General features: G+C 37.8%; 1 protein-coding gene across 3 annotated transcripts in view; it reads left to right on the top strand.

Annotated features, from left to right (window-relative positions):
- Positions 1-15,045, top strand: part of RANBP17 (RAN binding protein 17) — a 315,725-nt gene that overhangs the window by 276,924 nt on the left and 23,756 nt on the right. For all 3 annotated transcript variants that reach the window (XM_060008404.1, XM_060008406.1, XM_060008403.1), the window contains one exon: positions 9,431-9,597. In XM_060008404.1, coding sequence (XP_059864387.1) covers positions 9,431-9,597 — 167 coding nt within the window. The remainder of the gene's footprint in view (positions 1-9,430; positions 9,598-15,045) is intronic.

Genomic DNA, 15,045 nt, shown 5'->3' with positions numbered 1-15,045 from the left:
GGACCACGAGGGAAGTCCCTATATGGCTTTTTTTATTTTTCTCACCCTATCACACTGGCTAGAACCTACAGTACAACGTTGAATGGAAGTGATGGTAGCGAGCATTCTTTCCTTGTCTCCAGTGTTATGGAGCAAACATTCATTCTTTTTCACCATTCAGTATATTAGCTCTAGGTTTTCTGTAGAGGCTCTTTATCTTGTTAAGGAAATTCTCTTCTTTTGTAGTTTTCTGAGAGTATTATCATGAATGGGTGTTGAATTTTATCAAATTCTTTTTCTACATATACTGAGATAATCATATGGTTTTTCTTTTTTGGTCTGTTAATGCATTACATGATATTAATCACCACATTGGTGGATATTTGAATGTTAAAACAACTTTGCATTCCACACTTGGTTACGATGTATTGTCCTTCTTATATATTACTAGATTCAACTTGCTGTAATTTTGATACAGATTTTTACATCTATGTTCATGACAGCTATCGATGTATTCTTCTATGGTTCTTCTTTTATAGTTTTCTGTTCTTCTCATATCTTTGCCTTGTTTTAGTGTTGGTCTAGGGCCCTCATGAAATGAGTTGGGAAATGTTCCCTCCTCTCTTATTTTCTTAAAGAGTTTGTGTAGAATTGTTATCAGTTCTTCGTGAAATGTTTGATAGAATTCCCTAGTGAAACCACTAGGCCTAGATTTTTTCTTTGTTAGAAGGTTTTTAACTATAAATTAAATTTCTTTAGTGGATATAGGACTATTCCAGCCTCCTATTACATCTTTCTTTCTTTAATTAATTAATTAATTAATTTGGTTGCGCTGGGTCTTAGTCGCGGCAGGCGGGCTCCTTAGTTGTGGCTCGCCTGCTCCTTAGTTGCGGCTTATGTGCTCCTTAGTTGTGGCTCACGGGCTCCTTAGTTGTGGCTCGCCAGCTCCTTAGTTGTGGGCATGTGTACTCTTACTTGCGGCATGCATGTGAGATCTAGTTCCCTGACCAGGGATCGAACCCAGGCCCCCTGCATTGGGAGTGCGGAGTCTTAACCACTGCACCACCAGGGAAGTCCCTCCTATTACATCTTAAGTAGCATTTGATAGTTTGTGTCTTTAAAGGAAATTGTCCATTTCATCTGAAGTTCATCTGACATTACTGACATAAAATTGTTCATAATATCCTCTTGTTATACAACTTTGATTTCTGTAGGATCTCTAGTAGTGTTCCCTCTTTCATCCCTGACATTGGCAATTTGTGTTGTTTTTTTTTTCTTTATTATTCTGGGTCCAGGTTTATCCTTTTTTTTTTTTGGTTTATCAATTTTATGCAGAGAACCAGCTTTCAGTTTTCATTGATTTCTCTATTGTTTTTCCATATTTTTATTTCATTGACTTAAGGTATGATCTTCATAGCTTCCTTCCTTCAGTTTATTTGCTTTTCCTCTTCTAGTTTTTTCAGGCAGAAGCTTAGGTTGTGGATCTTAGACCTTTCTTCTTTTCTAATGTACACATTTAATGCTTTTATCTAAGCACTACTGTGGCTATAACTGATAAAATTTTTATATATTGGGGGCTTTTTTTTTAAAAGATTTAATTTTATTTATTTTTGGCTGCGTTGGGTCTTTGTTGCTGCGCGCGGGCTTTCTCTTTGAGGCGAGCGGGGGCTACTCTTAGTTGCGGTGCACAGGCTTCTCATTGCGGTGGCTTCTTTTGTTGTGGAGCATGGGCTCTAGGCATGCGGGCTTCAGTAGTTGTGGCTTGCGGGCTCTAGAGCACAGGCTCAGTAGTTCTGGCGCATGGGTTTAGTTGCTCCACGGCAAGTGGGATCTTCCACCAGGGATCAAACCTGTGTCCCCTGCATTGGCAGGCGGATTCTTATCCACTGTGCCACCAGGGAAGTCCTGGGGACTTTTTCTATTCAGTTTTAAAATATTTTCTTATTGCCTTAGTGATTTCTTCTTTTACCAGTGAGTTATTACTTAGAAGCACATTGTTTAATTTCTGATCTTTCTGTTATTGAGTCTAGTTTAATTCCATCGTAATCATATTAGTGGTTGTTATAACTTTTGTATTTGTTGAATCTTTTTTTGGTCCAAAATATGGTGAATGTTCCATGGGCACTTGAAATGAATGTATATTCCATGGTTGTTGGGAAGAATGTTCTCTTAAGTGTCAGGTCTAATTGCTTGATAATGTTCGCATTTTATATATTTTTACTGGTTTTTTGTCTGTTTGTTTTCTGCTTGCCCTATGAATTATCAAGAGAGAAGTGCTGAAGCCTCTAACTATAATTATAGATTTGTCCGTTTCTCCTTCTATCCGTCTGTGCATAAATTATTTTGAAGCTCTGTTATCAAGTAAATATATATTTAGGATTGTTATGTCCCCTTGATTAATTTACCCCTTTATCCTTGTGAAGTGATGCTCTTTATTTCTGGTAATATTCTTTCCTCTGAAATCTACTTTGTCTGATATTACTTGCCTCTCCAGCATTCTTTTGATTAGAATTAGCCTCTTTTTCCATCATTTCACTTTTATTCTTTCTGTGTCTTTATATTTAAAGTTGGTTTCTTGAAGACAGCAGGTATTTTCTATTGCTGTTTTAACAAATTCTTACAAACTTGGTGACTTAAAACAATGTAAATTTACTGTCATATAGTTCTTTAGGTCATAAATCTGACATGGGTCTCACCAGACTAAAATCAAGGTGTCAGTGGAACAATTTTTCTTTCTAGGAGCAAATCTATTTCCTTTCCTCCTCCAGCCTCTAGAGATCACCTACATCCCTTGGCTCATGGCTTCTGTCCTCCATCTTCAAAGCTAGCAACATTGAATATCTCTGACCATTCTTCCATAGATACATGTCCCATTGATTCTGATGTCTTCTGCCTCTCTCTTTCACTTTTAAGGACCCTTGGAATTACCTTGGACCTACCCAGATAATCAAGGATGATCTTCCTATTTTTGGTTCAACTGATTAGCAACCTTAATCCATCTGCAACCATAGTTATTCTTTTCTGTGTAACCTAACACATTAATAGGTTCTGGGGATTAGGATATGGACATATTTGCCTAACATACAGCATATAATTGAGTCATATTTTTATATCAAATCTGACTGTCTCTACCTTCTAAATAGTGTTTCAGCCATTTACATTTAATATAACTACCAGTATATTTGAGTTTAAATTTATAATATTGCTGTTTGTTTTTTCTTTATCCTATCTGGGCTTTGTTTCTTTTTCCTGCCTTCTTTTGGTTTGGATTAATTAAATGTTTTTCTAATGAGTTCATTTTATATCCCCTGTGGGTTTATTAGTCATACTTTTTAATTTTTAGTGGTACTCTAAGGTTTACCATCTACACCATCAAATAATATAATCATAGTTTGCATTCAAATAATTACAGTCTGCCTCTCTCCATCTCCATTCCTTCTGGAACTCCAGTTATACATATGTTATGTATATCTGTTATATTGTTCAAAGACTGGAGAGAACTCCTCTGCAGATCTCCAGAGCTCTCTTCTTATATAGTTCCCACTCTCTGACACTCTGTCCCACAAGTTCTAGCTGCCTCAGCCTCCCCAAATTCAACTCAGTGAGACCACTTGGCTTTGTTTGGGTTCCCCTTTCCTGGCCAGTAGCCTGGAAACTGCTTTGTGCAGTAAGCTTGAGCAGTTGGGTAGGTATTACCTCATTTGTTTCCCTCCTCTCTGGTTTCATAGTCCTATACTGCTTCTTGTGCGATTGAAAACCGTTGTTTCATATATTTTGTCCTGTTTTCTAGTTGTTTATGGCAGAAGGAAAAATTCTCATAGCGGTCAATCCTTCATGGATAGAAACCGAAGTCTTTTATTATTACAGTTTGTCTTGACATTCTTTTATCTCATATTATAGTAATACTTGAAGATTTTAAATTAGTTGCGGATGGCTGTGTTGTTCTCAACATGTGATCTTAGGCCCGAAATCAGCATTTTAACAAGTCTCCAAAGGAATCTTGACAAAGTGGCATAATGCAGGGAATACTGAACTTGAATTTAAGTCCCAGTGCTGCCACTTACGAATGTATGACCATGGACATGGACTCTGTGCCTGACGCTGCCATAGGTGTTTTCATATGTGTACTTCACTCATTTCATTCTCAGAACCACTCTGCATACCAAAACTGGGTTAAATATGCTAATAGCACTGTTTGTCCTTATTTCCTGCTTGATTGTAGGCTTCCTACTTGATAGGAACAGTGTGTCTTAATCACGAATTTTTTCCCAGTGCCTACCATGTGGTAAGTGCTCAATAAGTATATGTTGAATGAATTAATTAGGTAATATTATTTTCACTATACAGATGAGTAAGCTGCTGCCCAGAGAGGTGAAACAACTTGCCTAAGGTCATACAACTAATGAGTGCGTCATCTAGGAGTCTTTCTAACTCTAAAACCCATTCCTCTTCACCTCACCACCCTGCTGGATCCTGCTGTGATCCAAAAGGTCACAATTTGGCAGGTGAATTGTGCCCTGTGTCTTCAAGAAAGAGGATTATTTAGACTGTTGAACGTAACCACTTGGGTTTCTCCTTTTCCAACAATGAAAAATTTGCAAAGAGGCATTAATTGGGTTACAGGCAGCCTTCAGTTCTACTATCGCCTCAGTGGGAAAAATGAGAGGGAGGTACAGAAAAGTTGAACCAATGATAGATAATATGCTTAACACGATATTAAATTTTTTTAGTTAATCATTTACTAGCATTTTTAGTTTCAGGCCAGCTATAATTTGTGAAAAGGAAAAGTGATTGTATTTATATATTATATTTTCCATGTTTTTAATCACCCACCACCACCACCACCGCCTACCCCCCATACTCTTACATACAGAGACCAAGCACGGGGCTTACAAAAAGCTGCTTCTAATAATGACTCTCAACTCATTCATTTAGTAAACATCAGCTGTGCACATGCTGTGTACCAGGTTCCATTCTAGACCTTGAGAGTGCTGTAGAGAACAAGATAGATAAGGTCTCTGCTCATGTGCAGTTTATATTCTAGTGAGGAGATATAACAGTAAACACACACACACACACACACACACACACACACACACACACACACATACACAAGAAAATGTCAAGTCATGATAAGCGCTAAACAAAGACTTAAAATAGGATCATGAAGAAGGAATGATTGTATGGCTTTTTTAGAAGTGATCAGGGAAGGCCTCTGAAGATGAGCCCTGGCAGGAATGGGGGTGCCTTCCAGGAAAGCAAAGGATGGCACAGAAGACAAGGCAAGGGAAGGTGGGGGCAAGCTAAAAGTTGAACCAACTGGAAACCACCAGAAATTTCCCCATCAAGGTCATTATTAATAAAATTTTCATTATTAATAAAGGGTGTATGTTATTGTCATGAAACACATTCTTGAATTGGATGGAGTAAATATTATAAATGTAATATGGAAATAAAACATTCAGGAAATACGTAGAAACTTAGAGACCTTGTTCATTAGTTTCTCCCACCAGAAACATGCTAAAGAGAGAAGAAAGCTATGGATTGGCTAAATAGAATGACAGGCTTGGTGTTTCAGGAATTGAAATAGCCAGAAAAACAAATGGGAAGTGAAAAGGGGGAAACCTACAAGCGTTGGGCGCTATGTTACAGTCTTTACACACTTTCTGTCTTTAATCTTTAATTTCTCAAAGTAGGTGGTATTAAACGCATTTTACAGAGGTGGGAGTTGAATCTTCCTATAGTCAAACATCTAGAAGATACAGATTCAACCCTAAACTGCTGCACCATCCAAATAGGCCTTTGTTTCTGAAATTGCCTTTCACACTATATTTTTCCAAGACCTTCATCCTCCCCTCTGCTATGGTGAGAAATTTTGAGTCAAAGCCAAATGTAATTTCAACCCCATTATCATTCTTCTGACTCTCAGTTAAGCAACTCTTTCCTGTACAGTTAACTTTACAGAACAGCTTTCTACGATGGGTCTTAGTGAACAAGAGGGCTATTAATGATGCATATGCTTCCCATAGAGACTAGTTGCAGAAGAAAAGGGGCATTTGGTTGTTGCAGTCCCAAACAGTAAGTTGCTAGAGAGGACAAAGTGCCTGTTGGGCTTAAAAAATCTGTCCAAAATTGTCTAAATCATGGATGATAAACACCAAGAGCTAGGAAAATATGAAAATTCATGACTTCTGCTCATTCTTTTATTTCAGGAGAGTTTCATTGTTTGAATCTCACACAATAGCTTGAACTGCAAATAGAGAAAACTAAAAATAATACGTAGTCCTCATCACTATTCATTCTGTTTTTGATCAAATGGCCCATGATCCTTATGATTCCACACTTTTCAGTCTACCCTGAAATAACATTTATCCTTTTCAAAGCCCCCAACAATAAATCAGCCATAATGAAAGCTCTTCTTCTTGCTTTTACTGCAAGGATATATGCTCCAACCTTCATGTCTAAAGTGTTTACCTGGCTTTTTCATAGCTGACTCAGTAGATTGGAACCTTTTAACGCAACCTTCATGGCATGTGGTCACCAAATCTATGTGAAGTCTTTATCATTTTTGTATGATTGATAGCATATTGCTCTTCACTGGTGAGGGGAACCATATCTATTTCCCGCTTGCTTCCTTTGTACATGTTAAGTTACTTAATCCATTTACTTTCATGATTGGGACTTCAGAGGTAGAAATGTGAAGGAAAAGAGAAAAGCAAACAGGTTCAACAGTCTGTGCCTGATTCTTAGGCCTAAATGTTTTCTACTACATTATATACTACCTCCCGGGGTTATAAAACCAAAGCTTCCTTTTCTGCAAAGCAACCCAGTTAGTGGGGAGAGGTAATCAATCAATCAGTCAATCAATCAACTGCCATAGCTTTAGAAGGAAATAAAAGCTCCTTTCTCAAAAGCCTATAGCTCCACAGTTTCCCAAAACTATTGTCCATGCCCATCTTTTAGACCTTCATTCAACCCCTGTGTCAGCTACCATTATCATCTATTTTAAATGCATACTTCTATATTTCAAAACCTGTCCCCAAACCTACCTCTATTTACTATGTCATTCCTCTCTAAAACAACGTATGTGAGAGTTTTTAAATTGTAGTGTTATATCAATTCTAGTATTATTACTAAACAAAACTCAAGACTTTTTTAAAAAAACTTTCTCCGATTAGCTTTGCCTACCCATTCTTTAATTAAATCAACTAATATTTCACCTCTAATCTATGACAAGCACACATATGTCTCAGAACCTTAGAGATGAGTAAAATGAATAAGAAAGTAACTATTCCCCTAGGAAGTTTATAATCTGCTTCCCAGCCCTACTCTCCCAATCTACTTCTTTTCTGAATCTACTGAATTTGCCGGTTTTTGAGTGCCCATCACGTTTTTGTTTGTCTTGTTGTTTCTGTTATTAATCATAAACTCCCCAGAATTGTGTCCGTATGTTACCATTAGCCAAAAAATCTGGGCACTGTCATGCTCTGAATCAAAACCATGAGCTTTGGATAAACTAATTATCTCTGAGCTTCATTTTTCTCATTTGAAAAATGCAAACAGCAGTACCTACTGTATACAGAAGTGGTCATTAGAGGTATATGAAATGATATTTAGTGTACAAAGGAATCATGTCACTTACTTGCTAAAAAAAAAACCTTCAATAACACCTCTGTTGCCTCTCAAATTACATGTAAATGTCTCGACCTACTACTGGATGCCCTCAAGATCCCAACTATTTTGTCAGCCTTCTCTCTTATGATTCCTCTACACACTCTTTCACTCACACCAAAAGGTCCTGCTCCCCTTTTTTCACTATGAGGGAAAATTAGTAGTAACTACCATATTTTTTTCCTTCCAGTTTTATTGAGACACAATCGACACTATACAAATTTAAGGTGTACAACATAATGATTTGGCTTACGTACATCCCGAAATGATTACCGTAGTAAAGTTTAGTGAACATCCATCACTGCATATAGGTACAAAATAAAAGAAAAAGAAAAAAAATATTTTCCTTGTGATGAGTATTCTTAGAATTTACTCTCTTAACTTTCATACATAATATACAGCAGTGTTAGTATAATAATCATGTTGTACATTACACTCCTAGTACTTATTTATCTTATAATGAGAGCTTTATACCTTTTGACCACCTTCATCCAGTTCCCCCTCCTGCTAACCCCTGCCTCTGATAACCACAAATATGATCTCTTCTTCTGTGAGTTTGTTCGTTTGTTTGTTTGTTTGTTTGTTTTTAAAGTATAATTGACCTACAACACTAAGTTAGTCCCTGGTGCCCAACATAGTCATTCAATATTTCTGTACGTTAGATAATGATAAAATACTGTGGTAAGTCTAGTTACCATCTGTCACCATACTAAGATATTATTATTGGCTATATTCCCCACACTGTACAGTTTGTCCCCATGACTCATTTATTTTGTAACTGGAAGTTTGTACCTCTTCATCTCCCTCACCTATTTCTCTCATCTTCGCCCCCGCCCCCAACTCCTCTCCTCTGGCAACCACCTGTTTGTTCTCTGTATCTATGACTGTTTCTCTCTTGTTACGTTTGTTCATTTGTTTTTTGTTTTAGATTTCACGTATAAGTGAAATCATATGGTGTTTGGCTTTCTCTGTCTGACTTATTTCACTTAGCATAATACCCTCTAGGTCAGTTATTTTTACTGTGAGAATTTCTAGTTATTTTTCTCCTCATTCAACTCTGCAGCATATTTTATAAGTGATGAGAAAGGTTAATTGGCTCCTTCGCAGTAACAACACAGCAAATAACTGGAAAAGATGGAATTTGAAACCAGAGCTGTCTGGCTTCAAAATCCATACCTTTTCACCCTACTATGTACATTGTGCAAAATGTGAAAAATGTCCTTCCTTATGTTTAACTGGAATTAGTTTTCCAAGCCCATCTCAGGTGCTACCTCCTTCACCAAACTGTCCTTAATCCTCATCCAAATACAATATCACCCTCAAATTTCTCACAGCAGTGTGTCACTCATTTTTGCGCAGCACTGTGCTAGTGACTTACGTACCAAATCATGACGCCAGGGTGAGTGTTTCCCCTGAAACAAAGTACTTTGCAGCAAGTTTACACCCTGTTTCCCCTGAAGCAGAGCAGTTTGCACCAAGTAGATATTTAATAAAGTCACTTCAATTGAACAGAGGGTCATTAAGGTCACATATGGAAAATTCTGTCCAGTGCAATCCAGGAATCATTTACTTACTAACATGTCTCTATTCCAGGTCCTGTAGTAGACATTGGGTTTAAAGAGATAAAAGCAAAGCAAAAATCCCTGCCCTCAAGGAGTTTACAGTTTGATTAAAGTGCTTTGAAACCAGAAAGATGGTTTTCTTTTTAATTTAGGCATTATAGTGAGATGAAACAAACACTTTAGTAATACAAATGAATTCTCATTTGTTGTTCACACAGATACAGTTGTCTCCTCCAGCTGCTGTACCAGTTTAGACTACATCGTCACCTACCTCTTCAAGCACATAGCAAAAGAGGGCAGGAAGCCACTTCGATGCAGAGAGGCTGCCCAGGCTGGTCAGAGACTATTACATTTTATGCAGCAAAATCCAGAGGTCCTGCAGCAGGTAACTGGTGGTTGCTTATCTAGCTTAAGAGAGAAGAGTTTCCCAAAAGCCGATCTGGTCTCTGAATATCCCTTAGAGCAACTGGTCTTGCCGAGACTCTTTACTGGGTCTTCTCTAGGAGTATTTTCCCTGTAGGGAGGATAGTACACTGGCCTCAGGATTACCCACCCTCCAGAAATCTCTAAGTCATTCATCTCACCTCAGTGAAGCTAGAATTCAAAAAGAGGATAGCTCTTCCAGCGACAAGAGAAATAAAAGTCAAAGCTGGAACTAGAAACAGTCAACCTCTGATTTCTTTCCCAGAGCCTCTAATAACGTTGTCTTAGGTTTGCCTTGTGAATACTCTGGTATGTTGAGAAACTACCATTTTCTGGGCTCCTAGTCTGTGCCAGGCAGCTTGCTGGGAACTTTCCCTTCATCATATCATTTTCCCCATTTTAAGATGAGAAATCAAGGTTCACATAGGTCATATTCCCACGAACATTTAAATAATAAGTAATAAAGCTACGATTTGTTTATTTTCAAATGTTTTCTGACTAGCTAATATGAATTAGGTCCAAGTTTAATATTTTTTAAAAACTTCTGCAAATCACAGTAACAGCATGCATAAAATTAAATAATATATGCCAGAAATGTTTCAAAGAGAATAATACCATTTTACTGTGGAGATAGCATCACTATGATATATTCCAGTTCTACTACATTTGGAAAGTGATATCTTTGTACTGCTTCCAGTTGTCTTCTTTTGCCAAATTATCTATCTCCATAATAGTCTGTGGTTTGCAAATATAAACACTTTAACCTGGTCATTAGCCAGCAAATAAGTCACCTGCAATCAGCAAAAAAGTGTCAGTCTGAGTAAATAAATGATGAAAATGAATAAGACAGCCATGGAAGAGGTTTTCTTCCTAGCTGTCATTTTTTTGCTGATATTTAAATGACATTATGTAAACTTTATTTGTGGTGATGTTTCAGTTAACCAGTTATTTTCCTGGCAGGGAGGTGTGTGATTAAGATTTTGTGTAAATAAGCAAAGGGTTCTGGGCCTGTAACTATTTGGTATGACCCTGGAATTGTTACAACATGTTGGTGATTAAACAGGAGGAAGGTAACTCACATTTATTGAGTATGTACAAGGTGCGAGAGCCACTAAGACCCATGAGACATAATTTCTCTCCTTAAATAAGTGTGTCCTGCCAGGTGGGAAGGAGAGACAAGTAACTAACTAATTATGTGATAATTGGATTAACATAGTGATGACAGGAGGAGAGGACTTGCAGAGACATCTCCTCATTTAGACCCCACAACAACCCTGCAATGTGGATATAACCATCCCCATTTTTCAAATGAATAAATTGAAGCACAGAGGGAAACTGGAAAGTGGAATGTGAACCAAGGTCTGTTTGGCTTAAAAGCCCAAGTCCTTACCACTTACTTACACCATTGATTCTCAGGAGACTAGTTGCTGGATAAGATCTCAGATTCACCTGGAATGCCTTTTCAGAATAACACATTCTATCAAGATTTGGATGCACTGCTCCTCACCCATCCTTCTGCAGTAGCCACTGGTACTGCTGGGAGTGTGGCGTAGCCCTCAGGTGTTTTGCAACAAGAAGGCTGAGAACCACAGAATTAGAGCATGTAGGCAGTGGAGAAAATAAATAACCATGGATTGGCCAGCAATCAGACCCAGCGCTCACCCCACCGTGGCAAGTGACAGGTCTGCCACCTGCCATTGCTCAACCATGATCACAATATTGTCCCGTAAACTTCGGCAGGAACTTTTAAGTGGGTAGAAAATTTTAGCAAAAATCAATAGGCTATGGTCCTAGACAAATACCATCCGACTGTGCAGAACAAGTAATGTGGTTGTGCAGAAGGCATTCAAGTTTGTCTTTACTCAGAATTACCATGTGTTTGTTGGTTTAAGTAATTTCTATATGTTAATAGTACTTGGTAATCCTTTACTTTATAGCATATGACTAAGTAGTGATATATCTTTATTAACAGTGGAATACATTCTATTTATTTGGAAGGTAGGCTTTCAGATAGCATTTTAAATATTAATGACCGGTCTCTGGTAGTCAGCATAAATATGATTTGCATTAGCACTGGGTTATATCATCTTGAGTGCCTCTGATGTCAATGATTGGGTATAGTAGTATCTGACATCATCTCCTTAGGTCACTGACAACTTTGACCTCTATTCTTATGCACAGTTTCTGTCGTCTCAAAAGCTCTTTTGAATTGATTTGAAATTTTGACTCTTCCCTTTATGAGGCAGTAAAATTGATAATTATTCAGATGGGAACTGAGCACTGAGTGAAAAATCAATTCCACCCGCTCTCTGCCGCGTATAAAATTACTTCTGAGTCGGCTGGACTGAACGGATGGCCAGAGTAAAAGCAGCAGGCAGGAGTAGTGGGAAGAATTAGCTGGACACAGCTAATAGCCTGAAGGGATAGACTTGGAAAAGAGGGAGTGGGCCAGTTGGGGGTTATTATGAGCAAGGATGGGTCCCATTGATCATCTGTTTGCATCAGCTTTCCAAGACCTTATAAATCAACCCTGAAGAGCAGCAGAATCCAAGATTTCAGCCTCTTTCCAGAGGGAATTTATATTAGATTATTCTCATTTTCACACTCAGATGAAAAGTGAGCCATTGATTATTCATTGGTTGCCCATCAAATGCTGTTTTTATAGATGATTTACCTATCAGAGAAGATAATGAACAAGGTTGCTGCTTCATAACTCAAGGTTTCAGTTTTCAAGGCATCTGTGTCAGTTAAGTAATGCCTAACCCTATTAAAAGGAATGGGTTACAAATTGCTTAACAGTGCTGAAAAACTAGACCCTAATGACTAATTGTGCTTGGAGTTTAGAGAGGGTTTGTCAGCTCTTTAAACTAAACTGATGCAATGATACTGCAATTATTTACTAGTTTGAACTGTTCTCCCCCTGCACCACCAACCTGGAAGCATAGTTGCATGAAGAGTGTCAATTCTAAATTGCAAAAGTTATCTCCTCAAGCTTCCACAGCAAATGAAGCATGAACCCACATAAAGGGTCTTCTGACATTCTTATAGGCCTTTCCTATAAGACATTTTAAGTGCCTCTCACCTGAAAATGTGTTTATTATGACCTGCTATGTGGCTTTAGATCTTCAGTGTTTTTAAAAACATTCTCCAAATAAGCCATCTTCCATATTTTGCAAACAAACCTAAATTTGCAAAGCATTACATTTAATCCATTTGAAGATCTGTTATAATTAAGTAAATCTATTTTAAGTAAGAATTATTGTCTAACCAGCACTGCTTTAACTTAACTGAGAAAAACCCAGTTTACGTATATTAAGCAAAAAAAAAAAAAGTTCCCATGTTTTTATGTCATTAGAGAGATAAACTAAAGTTTTAAGAACAGGCCAGTAGTAACAGTGATTAGGCATGGATCTGCTACAGTAATTTGGAAGATAAAATTTCTACGGGAAACGTTTTCAGTTTTATCCCTGGTCATGTTAAGTGTTTGTATCTATAACTCAAAGGTCAGCATACATTTAGTTATATCACAGAATGAAAGAAGGATCTACCTAAATTAGGTACATGAAAGAGTGTGTTTTATAAGAGTAGAAGGGCATTTCAAAGATGAGACTCATTCTCTTTCAGATTATAAGAATAGGACACTGAGGCTGAATGCTTCTCTAAATCATAACTTCTATTAAAACTACCTGCTCTCGAAAGAGTAGCAACTTCCATAGAAGTAGAACAAGAATTATGTGATGGTCAGTATTACTGATTAGATTATGCAATTAACTTATTAACAAGGTATTTTTAGCAATTATGTTCTCTAAAATTTAAATACACTGAATGGAGGAATTAGAACATTTAGGTTTTAATTTATCTTAACCTCTTCTATTTAACTATTTGGCTCAAGTGAGCTGTACTAAAAACCAGAAAAAGTTCTAATTATAATTCTTTCTCCCTCGCTCTCTCTCCCCCTCCCTCCCACTTTGTGCTAACCTGACATTTAACTACAAATTGTAAAGAGCTGTCAGGAGTTATAAGAATCATACTTCAGTAGGGACGTAAGCTGGAAAGAACATTCACCCTTTTCCTCAATCAGTCAGTCAATCAATGAAAATTGCTTTTGTACAGTGCTCTTCGTGACATGCATCCCAAAGTGAATTACAGCAAAAGGGAAATCATCTGCTCTTTTTTCATTTCTGTGTTTAGATTGAAAGGATATTGCTCAACATTTTGACATACTATACAAGACATCTTTCTTACTTAAGATACCATCCTATAGTACTACGTAGGAGAAAGTGCAGTCACATATTTAACTGATGTTGAGATTTTGGCCTATAGAACCTCAGCAAGACTCTCACAGTGGGAAACACTTTAGCAGATGAAATATATTCATGTCTCTTATGCTCTTAAAAAAATTAACCAGACTTTCTAATGTTATTGTAGACATTTCTAGTGAACCCTAAATAGAAAGTATGCTCATGACCCACTAGCTCAGTCTGGTTAATTTGCAGCTGTTATCAAAAGTATGGCAGTAGATTGATGTCAAAAACACATGCTGAAGGAACATTCACAACTGGATCAGAGGATAACATGGATTTAAAGGGAAGCCAGGGATAGGTCATCAGACATGGCAAGTAAAAAATAAGAATAATAGAATTGGTTTTTGCACATGCTGCTGCAGTCTTGGTCTTCTTCACAGCAACATGTGTATGTACTTTGTATTTATTTCTAGGAAAAAAATAATACTGGAAAAATATTGCAGACAGTAGCTTAAGCTTTTTCATATGCATTTAATCTGATTTAATCACCACAGTATCTCTGTGAAGCTGTAGTATTATGAGCACCATTTTACAGATATAGAAACCAAGGCATAAAAAGATTAAGTAGGGGCTTCCCTGGTGGCGCAGTGGTTGAGAGTCCACCTGCCGATGCAGGGGACACAGGTTCGTGCCCGGGTCCGGGAAGACCCCACATGCCGCGGAGCGGCTGGGCCCGTGAGCCATGGCCGCTGAGCCTGCGCGTCCGGAGCCTGTGCTCCGCAATGGGAGAGGCCACAACAGTGAGAGGCCCGCATACCGCAAAAAAAAAAAAAGAAAAAAAAAAGATTAAGTAACTTTCCCAAGTTACTAGTGGTCAATAAGATCATGTAGTCCATAAGCGGAAAGACTAAAATTCTACCTTGATGTGTTTAGCTCCAGCGTTCACATGCTTAACCACAAAGCTATAATTTGTTGGCGGCTGCTAATTTGAAGTAGTATGTATGTTTTGAGCACTTACAATGAGGCAAGTTGAGCTTCCAGTAAGTCCCACTGGGGCCATCCTTAAGGTAGAATGATTTAGAGCAGTCATCCTATACCCCAACTTTGTGCTGCAGCCGGAATGAAACAGATGGGCAGTGACCCAAAGAGGCAATGGGCAAGGGAGA

Source organism: Delphinus delphis, chromosome 3, assembly GCF_949987515.2.
Source record: "Delphinus delphis chromosome 3, mDelDel1.2, whole genome shotgun sequence".
Taxonomy (NCBI): Eukaryota; Metazoa; Chordata; class Mammalia; order Artiodactyla; family Delphinidae; genus Delphinus; species Delphinus delphis.
The sequence above is the reverse complement of the archived record's forward strand: the minus strand, read 5'-3'. Positions and strand labels throughout refer to the sequence as shown.